Source organism: Channa argus, chromosome 8 (assembly GCF_033026475.1).
Source record: "Channa argus isolate prfri chromosome 8, Channa argus male v1.0, whole genome shotgun sequence".
Taxonomy (NCBI): domain Eukaryota; kingdom Metazoa; phylum Chordata; class Actinopteri; order Anabantiformes; family Channidae; genus Channa; species Channa argus.
This window is the reverse complement of record NC_090204.1, coordinates 22907152-22921722: the sequence shown is the minus strand read 5'-3', so window position 1 is coordinate 22921722 and position 14571 is coordinate 22907152. Positions and strand designations below refer to the sequence as shown.

At 43.0% G+C, this 14571-nt stretch overlaps 1 protein-coding gene across 1 annotated transcript; it reads left to right on the top strand.

Moving 5' to 3' along the window:
- Positions 1–285: 285 nt before the first annotated feature.
- Positions 286–12982, top strand: vcam1b (vascular cell adhesion molecule 1b). The gene is made up of 10 exons (XM_067512534.1): positions 286–466; positions 1811–2110; positions 2596–2901; positions 3124–3384; positions 3864–4130; positions 5212–5490; positions 7522–7824; positions 8550–8816; positions 11352–11612; positions 11713–12982. The coding sequence occupies exons 1-10, from the start codon at positions 445–447 to the stop codon at positions 11871–11873; spliced, it is 2427 nt and encodes an 808-aa protein (XP_067368635.1). The 5' UTR covers positions 286–444; the 3' UTR covers positions 11874–12982.
- The last annotated feature ends 1589 nt before the right edge of the window (positions 12983–14571 follow it).

Genomic DNA, 14571 nt, shown 5'->3' with positions numbered 1-14571 from the left:
AGCTTTAGTTACTTAGTTACAGATTCAGATCTGTAATAACAGTCCACAAATATTAATTATATTAATAACCGGTAGATGCTAAAATCACCTACACTGTGTTTTTTTTTTATAGATTTGCATCGCACATGTAGTTTGTTAGAAAACTGTGATGTGGCTGCTTTCACTGTGCAGCTTCAGAGAGCTGCAGTGTCCGGTCAGTCCTGGGGGGGGGCACTGTTGTCTGTAGACAAAGGGACACGCATGAGGGGGAGGGGGAGGTATAAAGGGTGAGCAGCTCTTCAGGAGGCGTTTACTGACTGTGTCGAGCTGATTTTCTGCTTTAGACGCCGGGACATCGACACAAAAGGAGACGCTGCACTGTTTATCCATCCATCCACTCATTCATTCAGTCGTTCATTTATTTTGTGCGTGTGTGTCTGAGGTTTGGATCCAAGAGGAATTAACATGTCTTTCTGCAGGATCACAGGTAAGAATGTCCTCTCTTATTGTGTGTTTCTATTCTGAAGGTTTAAAGACGTATTTATATTATTCTCCTCTCTTGGAGATTACGTCTCATGGTGCACATTTGTTCAGGCTTCCTCAGGCGTGTAGTGGACGTGTTCATGACATTATTTTTAGATTTATATTAATATATCATGTAAAATCGTGTGAAAGGTTTTTTACCTAAATGTTTTTTTTTGTATCAAACTAAAGCTTTTCTTAGTAATTACTGATTACAGATCAATGTCACATTATCAGTTTTTAGCTATCAGCTGACTCCATGTGGGGTCACGACCCAGATGTTGAGAAAACACACACATTTTATTTCTGTGTAGTTCTCTGTTCACTTTTTGTATGCGAAGCTCCATCAAAGCTTTAAAATGTAATTTGAATAATTCGGTTCTGCTTTCTAAATTTCAGTGGAGTTCAGCGCTTGAGCAAATGTACTGAACCTTCCACCATAATGATGACCTCAGTATGAACACCGAGGGCAGATTAAATCACAGTGTGTGAAGGAACCTTTGTGTTTTACATTCAAATGTTACAAGGCCTGAGAAAAAAGCAACAATTACCATAAACTAATCAGTAACTAATCCCCAGCCTGAGGAAATGCTCTGACTTGAAGTCAGGAGATACAGATGGCTAAAGATGGCTAGAACACAGAGTGAGATGGAAAAAAATCGGAGGAAAATCACCAGTTTTGTTTCCCAGACACAAACACAACTAAACATTATACTCATCATGACTGGAAGACTTTATTGCAGGGATGTTGTGTTGTGCTGCATTCGGTTTATTTAGTTATAAATTGCAAAGTGTATATTGTGTATATAGACTATATGTTTCCTTCACCATCTCTGTCTCCCCCGTTTCTTCGAGTGAATTTTAAGAGAAAAAAAAAATCAGCAATAAATCAAAGAGACAGTAAAATGTGGCTAAAGTGAGAATCACAACTTCATCATCTGAGCAGGAAGCTCTGGGATGGATCTTATAAATCCATATTAACGAGGAAAATGTCACCTATTTGTGTGGTAAACTCACGAATGTCCTGGTTCTGTGTTCTGTGTCCTGGTTCTTACTGTTCTTCCTCTCTACATTTATTATGTTTATCTATTTGTACTCATTTAGTTGTGTGTGCTATTATTTATGACCAACTTCCAAAACCTTTTTTTTGAGCTTCTCTACTGTTATGTGTCACATTATAAAGCGATTAATTACTGTACATATTTGCAGATTGTTTCCTTGGTGAAATTGAGACATTACAGAGACCATGATAACACTGGTCTCTGTAAGGAGCCAGCACATTATAATGTTTCCCTTTTCTTCTTGTCAGCCATGCTGCTGGTGGGGTTGTGCTGCGTTCAGGGTCTCCGTGTTGACGTGTTCCCCAGAAATCCTTTGTTCAGACTGGGGGAGCGTCAGCAGCTGGTCTGCTCCGTCCACGAATGTAACACAACCAGCATCTCCTGGTCCCACCTCGGGGACCAGCCAGTGACGGCCCCTTTCAGCACCAACCAGACCCACTCTGTGATGATCTTTGACCCTGTGACCACCTCACACGAAGGAGCTCTGCTGTGTAAAGTCAGCTGTGGAGGAGAAACCAAGCAGATCAAAACATCTGTGCAAGTTTACTGTGAGTTCACAGTGCAAAAGACGGAGACACACACACACACACACACACACTGCGACGTATACTCTAACACACAACGTAACAGAGTGTAACACGCCCTAAAGCAAACGTATGTTACAGACACTAACACATCACTCTCACTTTAAGACACTTACAGTTACTCACGTGTTGAAGAACATGCTGTAACACACACACATACAACATGCACTGTGTCAGACTGTATCACACTATTACAAGCACTGTAACACACCAACGTATTTTACGTAACACACTACTGTAGCATCATGTAACACACACAGTGACACGCGCTGTGACGCACAGTATAACACCGTGAGCCATACGGTACAGAGCCAGTTATGAAGCATTTCAGGAGAAAGTCTGACTGATGTTCTGTCACTGCAGAGTCGCAGTAGTTGCTGCTTCAGGCGGAGATTACTGCTTTACCTGTGTGATACAGGTGTTAACCAGTCTCCTCATGTTATTTCCAGCCTTCCCATCAGACCCTGTGATCACGGGTCAGGACCAACTGAGACTGGGGAAGGAGTCCATTCTGACCTGCTGCATTTCTGGTCTTTACCCTGCTGAAATGCTGACCCTCACCTGGTTCAGAGGTGATACAATCCTGCAGAGCGCTGTGGGAGAACATAGGCTCAGATCAGTCCAGAATGAATACAAGTTCACCCCTCTGAACCAGGACTCAGGAGGACACATTGGTTGCAGGGCCACGCTGGACCTGCAGGAACTGCCACCTGAAAACAGAAACAGAGAGACCACCGTCCAACTAAATCTGCTCTGTAAGTCTGAGTCCTGCTGTCTGAGGTCTGACGTTTGAGTCTGACGATCTTGTTTTGACCTCTTCCAAATGCCAGAATCTGGTATAGAATCTTTTTTCTTGTTTCCAGACTCTTGTGATCCTGCTAAAACCTGGTGGAGCTCTCAGGATCTAGCGTAGACAGACAGTTTCAAGAATCATGTTCTGGATTGTCAGGATCTTTATCTTCTCCTTTCTTCTGTAGATCCTCCTGTCATCACCCCCATCCCAGACCCTGTTATCACGAGGGCCGGTGCTACGCTCACTCTCGCCTGTTCAGCGAAGGGAAACCCTGAGCCCACCATCACCTGGAGCTTCAGGACGCCAGAAGGTCAGGTGCAACAACTGAAACAAGGACATGAGTTCGTCTTACGTTCTGTGAGTCTGTCTGACGCTGGACAGTATGAGTGTGAGGCACGAAACACTGAAGGAAACCAGACCACCGCTGTGAATGTCACTGTTCACGGTGAGAGTCCCTATCGTCTCTTTGTCGTCTCCAGTTTGTGGCCAGTTGTCTCCTCTTTCTGTTATTGCTGTCTTTTTTGGTTCTCTTTATTTTTCCTCTTTCTGTTTTTTGTTGTATCCTTTTCTTTCTTCATGTGTCTTTGTTGTCTCCCTTTTCTCTTTTGTGTCTCCTTTTTGTGTGTTTATTGAAAATTTATTGTCTTTTTACTGTCCCCTTTTTGTGTTTTGTTGTCTCCTTGTTGTTGTCTCTATCGTCTACTATTTGTCTCTTTGTGGTCTCATTTTTGTCTTTTGTTTGTCTCCCGTATGCCTCTTTGACTACTTTTTGTCTCTGTGTTGTCTCTTTTTTCTCATTGCCTCCTCTTTCTTTTTCTCTTTTTTTGTATCTTTTGTCTTCTCTGTGTGTTTTCGTTGAATCCTTTTTGACACCTCTTTGTCTCATGGCTGTTTACTCAACGTAAACCTGTCTGTCTCCCACAGCTCCCCCCAACAACACCTACCTGTCGGTGAGTCCCAGTGAGGACACAGTAGAGGGCCAAGAGGTGATGTTTACCTGTCTTTCAGACGGTGTTCCGCCCCCCAGGATCGTGCTGAAGAGAAAGGGGGTGGAGATACAGTTTGCTGAACCCTCCACCTCCTGGCTCTCCTTCAATGTCTCCACCCAGCTGAAAGACTCAGGCCTGTACGAATGCGAAGCCTCCAACCAGTTTGGATCCCAGCTGGTGTCCAAGACCATCACTGTCACAGGTCTGTTTGTTTCTGATCAGCTTCAGAAATTTTTCAAAGTGTCACGGTTTTTATTTGGTAAGAGAGGGAACATACGAGCAGGTGACTCACTAAGGTGTATGGTTATCCTGCTCTGCCAGAAAGGTTCAGGGATCGTTCGCTTTGATTTTTCAAGACTCTTACATCTTCCTGGAGGGATGGAACACTATTTTTCCAAAACATATTCTGGTGTTTATGCCAGCGCATCGAAAATGTCCCAAACTGCCTCTGGCCACAGTGAGGGCCATAGCACATTGTTTAATATGGATTTAATTGCTCGGTTGTACTTTGCAGTGCAGCCACTCATTCAGGATTTCCACTTAATTTAAACCTGTCTGTGCAATTTATTATTAATTTTTATTGTTTTTTTTGTTTTTTTTGTCCTTTCGTCTTATCCTGTGGGTTCAGGGTGGCCACAGCGGATCATTGTCCGCATGTTGATTTGGCAGTTTTTACGCCGGATGCCCTTCCTGACGCAACCCTCCCCAATTTCTGCACAGGTGGGGAGGGGAATGGGCTGCTGGGGGTTCAGTGTCTTGCCCAGAGACATTTTGACCAATAGCCGGGACCAGGACCACTGACCCTGTGGTCTGTGGATGACTGCCTCACCAACCGAACTACAGCCGCCCCCCTGTGCAATTATCCAAATAAATATCCAAATTTATAAATTATTCAGTCCATGTTTTTGACCTTCTTTCTGAGTAAAATTCCCAAATCCAAGTTGAAAATGAAAAGTCTTCAGACCCTGTGAAGACCTCAGTTGATGTGGTGAGACGCGTGTCCTCTGGGTTAAGTTCAGACCAAACATAACTTTGGTGGTGGCGTCCCACTGAACTTAGGTCTCTCTTTGAGTTTGACCTGTAGCTGCACTCGTCAGTTCACACCGGGTTAATAGACAACACATCCGAAATTAAAATATCCCAAACATGTTGATCAAAACAGTGACATCAGAAAAATCCCCTCAGTACAGATCATTAATTATAGACCGTTTAGAATCTGGTTCCTCCACCAAACCTGCATCTGTTACAACTTTGGGTGTGTGATTTCTGTCGTGTCCTTTCAGCTCACCCTCTGCAGGTGAATGTGAGTCCACAGGCCTGGGAAGCCGAGTGGGGTTCGAATCTGACCCTGACCTGCGAAGCCTCTGGATGTCTCCACCCTCCCACCCTCACTTGGAGAAAGAAGGACCAGAATCAGACTGTCCTCCAGAGGACGCAGCAGGACAACGGACAGTCCCTGCTCCACCTGCAGGAGATGGACCTCCAGGATCAGGGAGGGTTCAGCTGTGAGGCAGAGTGTGGCTCTGTCCTCAGGAACAGAACTGCCCAGGTCCACTTATACTGTGAGTCTGACACGTCTGAGGCCCCTTAGTCGGTAACGAGCTCGGGGTTGAGGGAGGAAAATCAAACATGTTCAAGTTGGGACATTTAGATAAAAAGTTGCAGTAAATTTATAGTGTTTACTGAAAACTCTGCTGGGTTTGACTTTCTGTCTGTAAATCTTAGAAAAGTCCTTTAATTCAGCCTTAATTTTCCCCTCAAATCCCATCTAACACCTCCATCTTAATCAGGGTATTTGCCATCAAAGCCATAAAATGTATTTTAATATGAAAAAACCATTTACCATTTACTCCATAGACACTTATTATGTTCATTATTTAATAATTAATTTCAACTATTCACTGAAGTCTAAACTATACATTTAAGTCGTTGCTAATGTTTTCCAAATGAGTTGATTCCAAGAGATTCATGGCTTTTCTTTAAACGACCAACTAAATTAAAACCTAAGAAATGTATTGAACTACGTCATTTGAACTTTTGTGTAATTCAGTTGTTTTTTGAAAGGAGAGAATTCAGGCTTTTAAGTGTTCAAATTAATGTTTAGATGTTATTTGCTGAATTTTAGGACATTTTACCTTTAAAAACCTCCAAAAACCATGAAAAAAACTCAGATATGTAGCATCTGTTAGTAGCATTTGTCTGTGATCAGTAGAGGAGTCTGATTTTACTGTTCTTCCAAAGTTGATGCTCAGATTTGAGTTTTCTTTTAAAAAGGTTCGTAGCCTTTGAACAAGCCCGTAAATTTCATGTACGTAAGCCACTATGGGTGAAGTCATAAGCAGCTTTTTTCTGTGATCGTTGAAAGGTAAATCCGTGGAGTTTTGGGGTCCGGTTGATCATGCAAATGAGAGGATATTTTCTTATTTTGTCCCCTGTCTTTAAGAAGACCTCCATAAACAATAGAGGCAGAGCAGCTGTAAAATGTCAGAAACACTCAGTACGCACTAATTTTCCTCCCTATCAGCTTTTGTTAGTCAGACAGTGGTGGTGTGACCTGGAGTCATAAATAATACAAAAGAGGCTGGAAACAGGGGGAAAGGAGCGAACTGGAGTGAAAGCTGGAAACTGAGGTCACATCGGTTTCACTTAGCTTTTAAAATGAATCACAGCTCGACTTCACTTTCACTTGTGAATGTACCAAGAAACACTGAAACAGATCCTGCCAGACGTGTTGTTACACGCTGGAAATAAAGATGTTAAATAATCATAAAATGAACCCTCACCTGACCCTGAGCTACTTTGGAGTTCAGTGTTCAGCCGCCCACAAATCCCAGGTTAACCCCTACACACTAGCAAGTTCAGAATAGAAATGTACTAAATCCGCATATTTTATCCACTTGTCTTTTTGACACGTGGGGGAGTTTTTCTTAAAACAGAATCCACGATCCTGTTAAAATGATAGAGAGTTTCTTGAGAACGGGGAAGAACTGTGACTCATGTTTGGGCATCAGAGGAAAAACAGCCTCGTATGAAACATCAGGGTTTAATTTCAGACATTCTCCAGGTCTCTGCTGGGCTCAGTGGGAGTCCAGAGTCAGTACTGGACCAGAGTCAGGGTTGCACATTTAGTCCCGTTTATCCGAGCCCATAGGTCAAAGGTCAGAGAGTTTAGCTTGGTTCCAGAGATCTGTCTTCAGTTTGAGCTGGGGAGGACATAGGAAGTGCCCCCTCCCACTACAACTGGAGCACTTGGAATAAAATATTGTGAAATCGTCCCACACAGAGACGGGAGGGGAGAATTGACTGTTTCTGGTAATAACATTTAATCAGAGCTTGTTGTGCCTCCTGTTCCGACAAAATTATTTATTAGCTCTTGTCTCGACTTTATCATTAAAATCTGGTCGACAGTGAATATTTTTGTTGGCACCAATGACCAGTGAATCTAAAGTGACTTGGTGGGAAAGGACCTGGCCCCAACATTTAGTAGCTCGTGTGTTGTCACATTCCCTTTTTTTTATTTTCCTCCTCCTGTAAATCTAAAACCCGCAGCAGCTAAATTGTGATTCTGTAACATGTTTCTTTTGTTTCTCTAGCTTTTCCCTTTGATCCAATTCTGGAGGATCCTGGTACTGTCCTGCTGGGCCAGGAGGCGATCTTTCGCTGTGATGTCATTAACGCCTTCTCTGCCAATGAGCTAAGGATCCACTGGATGTCGGGGAACGCGACTCTAACGACAGAGAAATTCAACTTCTCCAACTCTTTACAGAACATCTCATCTGTTCTTCGTCACCTGGTCAAGGAGGACCAGCAGGTTCTGACCTGCAGCGTGGAGCTGCTGAGAGAAAACGGAGAGGTGTGGAGGTCCAGGAGGACCAGCGTCCCTCTGCGGGTCCACTGTGAGTCTGTCCCATAAACTTACTCAAGGCCAAAAGTATTTGGACAATGACACCTACATGTTGGGTTTGTGTATCACTGAAGACAAAATGTTCTGATTTGGGTTTTGTTTCTTTTAAAATCCGTCTCAGGGTTTGTGAGATTCACCAGTTTCTTAAACTTCATCAAATGACCAACCCTGACCAAAAGTTTAACTAAACAGAATCAGGTTCTCATTTTCACAAACTCACATTCAGGTTTGGTTAATCTCAGGTTCAGGTTTAATCTTAGTCCTGAGCTGTTTTTTCAGTGGCTGATAAACCATGTCCAGCTCAGAAACAGCTGTTGGTGTCTGACGCATTCTTACTGGAAACACTCTTTGATTTTGTCAAGGAGTGATGCCGGGGAGGGCACACAACGGGCAAAACGGGAAGTACGCTGCGCACAACGACGCATGAATGGTCACATGATTAGAAACAAAGGGTTATGTTTATAACCCCAGTTCCCAGAATTACAAAAGTAAGGTATGATATTAGAAAATATAGATTTTTCTGGTGTTTTACTGAGTGGGACCACGTCAAGTCACCCACTCACCCTCTGGTAATTCTCTAGACAATGACCTGCTCAATTCACACAGGGGCTCAAATGAGCATTTCACAGACTCGATACTGGAGCTGACAGGTAAAGTCCAGCTGACTCAGACCACAGCTTCTCTGGGTAATGTCTGTCCGGTCTGTCTGTGTTTCAGATGCTCCAAGAAGAACCTCTCTGTCACTGAGTACAGGTGAGGAGGTGGTAGAGGGCCAAAAGGTGACATTTACCTGTCACTCAGACGGAGCTCCGCCCCCCAGGATCGTGCTGAGGAGGAAGGGGGGGGAGCTACAGTTGGCTGACCACACCACCTCCTGGCTCTCCTTCAATCTCTCCGCCAAGCTGGAGGATTCGGACCAGTACCAGTGCGAAGCCTCAAACCAGTTCGGATCTCAGCTGGTGTCCAGCTCCATCACTGTCAGAGGTTTGTTTATTTTCTGATCAGCTTCAGAAACATCCACAGTTTCACCAGGTTCTGGTTTCATTAACCTGAACCTGAATATTTGCAGAAGATGCTGCAGACGTAAATGTTCCTCACTGAGAAATTCTTAGCTTCCCTTCAATTTATTCATTTTGTTGTGTTAAATATTTAATTTTGCACATTCTCTGCAGCAGCTGAACTGAAACACAAACACTGTGTCACTCACACAGAAGCTGTTTAATGCAGCACAGTGTGACTGACACACGTGTATGTGCCACAATTCAGTGTGGATTCTTCCCCTTTCTGTTGTGTGAGTCTCTTATCGGAACACTCAACCTCCTTCGCATGACGCTCCTGCAGACAGAAATAAAGTCTGACTCCTCTGTTCAGTAATGTGTCAGACGCTTCACAGGCTGATTACAGCAAACTGAGCTGAGCGCGTCCAGCTCTGAGGTTAAGTTGTTCAGGAAAGAGCTGCTGCTTTTTCATCTCCATGTCCCTGTTCAAGATTCTGTAGGTGGAAAAGAGACAATTTACATATTCACATTCTTTTAATTTGGACACAGTTATTCTAGGAATTTAGTATTTATTATTCTATTCTGTTGTCTCAAAAAGACACAAAGTGACATAATGGAAAATGAGCGGTGAAGCAGTAACACTGCATCTGTCACAGAGAGAAATGTCCAGGATCAGGTGGTGAAGTGTTGGGTTAAAGGTTTAACTAAAGGTCGCGAGTTTCAGCCGTTTGACAGGCAAGATGAAACTTGGTTTCAGGTCAGAAATACAATATTCTTTTTACATGAAATAATCTCAAACTTTTTTTTTTATTCATACAGCTGCATTTTTTTTTTCAAGCATAAAAGAGAGTAAATGCAAATTTGGGAGAATTACGAGGAAAAACTGGAAATGAAATGTGAGATTTACGTCCAAAGCTGCTTTACACGGACAAAAACACATTACAAAGACATAAGGACATGACTTACATGTCATGTAATGTCAAATAAAACACATAAAAAGACATTTCAAGTGCCAAAATAAACGTCAGCAGACTAAGAATGTGTCTGTTTGCTTCTTAAATGTAACGTGGAAAACAAAAGATGGACCCCAGGAAGATGTAATAAAACAAACTCACCCCTGAAACTGAAGAGAACAAAAGATTCAACCAAACAAAGAGGACATATATGTTTTGAACCAAAGTCTGAGCACTGAGCAGAGACCAGGACTGGCTGAGAGACATTTGGTTTCGGACAGAGCAGGATAGACATATCATTGTGTCAGATTCCAGATGTTGTTTGAAGAAGGATGAGGTTTCAAACACCTGCTGGCCTCTAAAAGAATCTGTTTTCATCTGTCCCAGATGTAACTTTTAAAATTTCCAAAAATGTCTTTGATGAAAGTTCATCCCTGCTCCTCTGCAAGATCCTCAGTCTCCTTAGCAGGGAGCTCTGTGTATCATCTGGAGGCATTTTGTCCCTTTATTAACAATAATAACATTATTAGTAATGAAGTTAAAGGAAAAGTTCAGGATTTTTTAAACCTGGTCTTAATAAAAAGTGAGAGCTATTTTTGAAAAGACTGTTGGTTGGTTTTACATTTGGGAAAGTGAATAAAACCTGAGACTCATGAAACTTCAGCTGTCCATGGGCCAAATCAAATGGGAATCTATCAAAGTTAGTCCTTTAATTATGGTGAAAGTTGTGCCTCAGTTCGTCGTTGTTTAGTGAGCAACTTTCTTTACAAGTTGTGATGAGAGTTAACTTGGAAGCATATGTGTGTACTTTTACCTGTAGCTGTGTGACCACTAAAGCGCCTTTTTATTCAGGATGAGAACTGTAAACTGTGGCTCTCATTTCTTGTAGTGAAGTCGTATTAAAGGTGGAAACATTCAGTGACACTGTGTGTTCAACATGCTTAAGAAAACACTCGAGTTTCTATTAAGACCAGGTTGAAAAATCCTGAAGTAGGATCCCTTAAGGTGAAGCCGTCAAACTGCTTACAGAAGATGAAACTGTACATGACGTCCAGAGATGATAATGAAAACATAAAGCAATACAATAACCATTTGTCATAAAAGGTTCTACTGAAAACCTTGACACATACTGTCTATACCGCCTTAAAACCACAGACGTCTCAACTCTGAAAATCGACGGCTGTTTCCTTCAGCAGCCGCTTCCTGCATCGCAGAAATCTGATTATTACTTCTTGTTTGAACATTAATGAGTTGAAATTAGTCCCTGAGTTGTTTATCTGTAGTACCATGCAGTACAAGTACAAAATAAATACCTCACTAATGTTTTACTAATCATTTATTAATGCATTAATGGAAATTGCAGTGAAGTCTAAACAATTAAAGCCGTGTGGAAAAAATAACCAACAGCCAGTCGAATTCAGGCTGATGAAAACAAAAAAATCTGTTGACATCTACATTATTACAACAAACAGCCACTGGTTTTTTTTTAAACAAAGTTTTCCTGGATGAAGATGCTAATGTTGGCCGAGAGGATTTACTTTTTTAAAATCTGCATTCTTGTGGTCCAGCTCCCCCAAGGAACACCACAGTCCTTGTCCTGCCATCTGCTGTGGTCCAGGAGGGACAAAATGTCACTGTCTGCTGCCAAACCATCAGCTTCCCACCATCTGCCATGATCCTGAGGAAGCTGACCAATGGGACGGAGCTGTTTTCCCCCAACGGAATCTTCCTGCTGCTGAATGTCACAGCCAGAGACTCCGGGCTGTACCAAGTCAACGTGACCAATGACCTTGGATATCAGGTCACAGTCTTCAGCATCAGCGTCAGAGGTCAGTGAAACTAGTTCAGACCAGTTTAGATCAGATTGCATTCCAGTTTGTGTCACTTTCTTCTAAGCTGTCCCCCCCCCCCCCCCCCGTCTCCTTCCAGAGAGAAGCAGCGGCCATCCTCCCAGGCTTAGCTTCATCATCATCCCAGCCGCCTGTGCTGCTGCTGGGCTAGCAGCTGCCGCCCTGCTCCTCGACTACCTGAGGAGATCCAGGAAGAAAGGCTTTTATCAGCTGCCCCAGTCTGCGCCACCTTCAGCCTGAGCTTAACTTTAGGCTACCAAGTTTCAAAACGTGACTACTATGTCCTTAATGTCGCTGGCGTCTCAAGAAATGCGGCTACTAAAGGACAACATCTCCTTTATAAGGTTATGGCTTTGATATGCCAAGAGGTGGCTAACATGTCGTCACAGGGGGCTACTGACTTTAGTTATGTGGCTTCAGTATCCTGGATATGTGACTACCAGACCCCATGTGTCACTAGCTCCTATGAAAATGCAGCTACTAGTGTTCAACATGTGTTTTTTATAACTTAGCATGTGGCTACTGATTTCACCATGTGACTTCATTATGGTCTTTAAGAGCCTTTGCACATAATTGTCAAATTTTAGGATAGTATATAAATATATATTTGTGTGTGTGTGTGTGTGTGTGTGTGTGTGTGTGTGTTTGGCTTGTTCTGTGTGAAAATTTGTGCCATCATCTTGAATAAGAGGATCTGTTAAATGACTCCCAACATGTGGCTACACCTGGAACCATGAGGCTACTATTCCCCAGGCCACTATGGGTCAACATGAGGCTAACATGTCTCAGAATATTGCCCTGCATGTGGCTACAACCTTCCAATATGTGGCCACCAACTGCTGACATGGCTACCATGTCCTAACGTGACTCTGATCTTCCAACATGTGGCCTGATAACTACTGAACCATTAGCCACTGCTAAATGATGTAATATGTGAACTGCAGTATCTAACAGTCCACAATGAGCTTTTAGTAATTTTGCAGCAGACCGATCATGTGACTTCAGCAACCGAGGACCCTGTGTTTAGTGAACTGCCCCTTAACAGTTTAACAGAGCAGGAATCAGGAACAATGCTTTACCTTTACAGCATTTAACCTGTGACCTGTCCTTTCACCTGGTGATTGTCTTTGTCTCCTGGTGGAGACAAAGACAATCAGTGGGACCAGACGTTTTTTTTTTCACTTCCCTCAGAACGAAGTTTGGTGCTGCAGCACCTTCAATGTTCCTGCTCTGTGCACAGAACCCGTTTGTGTTGATGCTGAATAATCTGCAGGAGTTTTTTTAGTTGAATGTTGTGGTGTGTACAGTTTCGCACTTCTGCGCTTTTATTAAAGATATTTATTTCCTCACTGCTGTCCCACAGCTTGTTGGAGCATAATTTCCTGTGAATCAGCAGCAGAGTTCCCTTTCACTTTTGTCCAATCCAATTACAGGAATTGTCATTCAGCAGCAAGGTGGACGCCCGTGTGTTACAGAGTGGTTCCCCAGAGACGCATAGTTCATTAGCTGCAGAATGTCTCACACATGAGCAGAAATATACAAAGAGGGATTTTCTGCAGGAGCTCTGTAAAGACTCCTCTCCTCCAGGGTTTCTGCTCAGGCCGGGGGAAGAGGGGGGGGGATTAAAGTCTCTATTCTGTCTGTAAACAGGCTGAAATTTTCCCTGAAATATAAAAACACTCCTTCAGGAAGAGATTGTATTTGGAAATGTTTGGAATGAAGCAGCATTAAAATAGAACCCCCCCCCGACAGGATCACATTTCTGCTTAAGGTCCTGGGCTTTGTTTCCCATGCAGGGGGTGTCAGGACCCCCACAAAGGATAGATAGATTAAATAAAAGTAAATGCAAGGCTGTTGTTATCTAGTCCTGTCATACTCTCAGGACTAAGTGATGACGCTCAGCACTACAACAAACTCTAAATATACTATAAATTAACTGTTCAGCAACCAGTTGTGAAGAGGTTAAAACTCGGACCTCCTGGATCACGAAAGCTGCCGCATATGGAAGTGAAACTAAGTCCTGTTGCCTCATTGTGATTGTTTCCGAGAGTAAAAAAGAGAAAAGTATTTAGTGGTAGGATTTCATTACATTTTGGTCTTTGAGATTTGTTGAAGTGACCATTACATATGACCCTGATGAGCTTATTGTCAGTCTGCAGCTTGTTGAGCCTAATGTCCCAAACTTTCTGTAATGACTCAATCACAAAGAAACTAAATCATTTTCGCACACTGCTGCAGGTTCACATCCGAACAAATCACCGATCAATCTCCGGTTTAATATATTCTTCAGCAGAACCTGGTAAACAGGCTTTAGTCTACAACTGAAACTGGTCCAAAGACTCGAAGTCTGACCCCCTTTTCATTTCTTCGCACCTCGCATCTCAAACCGTCCTGTTCCCATGACGACGGGCTGAGGAGCCAATGAGCTTAGTGTTAGAGCCAAAAACACCAGAACGTGCTATTCATTAATTCAGCTCGTTGAACAGAGAGCCATGAATTAGACTGATCCCACTGCCACACACTGCCGGAATAAAATCACATGTAATGTAGTAGTGTTGGGTCTCTTTGTGGCGGTTTTGTGTCTCTTTACGTTGGTTTTTGTGTCTCTGTGTTGGATTTGTCACTTTCTGTTGTTACATTTGTGTGTCTTTGGGATGGATTTCGGTCTTACGGGGTGGTTTTCTGTCTCTTTGTGATGAATTAGTGTCTCTTTTTTTTTGGATTTGTGTCTCTTTGCAGTGCACTTTCTTTTGGTTTTAAGAGTCTCTGTCACACTGTTTTGCTGACTCCTGTCCAAAGCTTCCCGTCACAGTTGATCTACAGTGACCCTCTGCAGATATTAGATTAAAATGCTGCAGCCCCCCCCCCCAAGGTCCCCCTGACCCTGTACTGGCCAGTAGTCCACTTCAGGATAAACCACTTCATGCAGATTCAGCTT

What these genes read in the sequence shown, in the direction of transcription:
- vcam1b (XM_067512534.1), top strand. Translation starts at nt 445, where the DNA reads ATGTCTTTCTGCAGGATCACAG. An exon ending in GTCTTTCTGCAGGATCACAG is followed by an intron (nt 467 to 1,810) that starts GTAAGAATGTCC and finishes TCTTCTTGTCAG; the next exon opens with CCATGCTGCTGGTGGGGTTG. An exon ending in CGTCCCTCTGCGGGTCCACT is followed by an intron (nt 7,825 to 8,549) that starts GTGAGTCTGTCC and finishes TCTGTGTTTCAG; the next exon opens with ATGCTCCAAGAAGAACCTCT.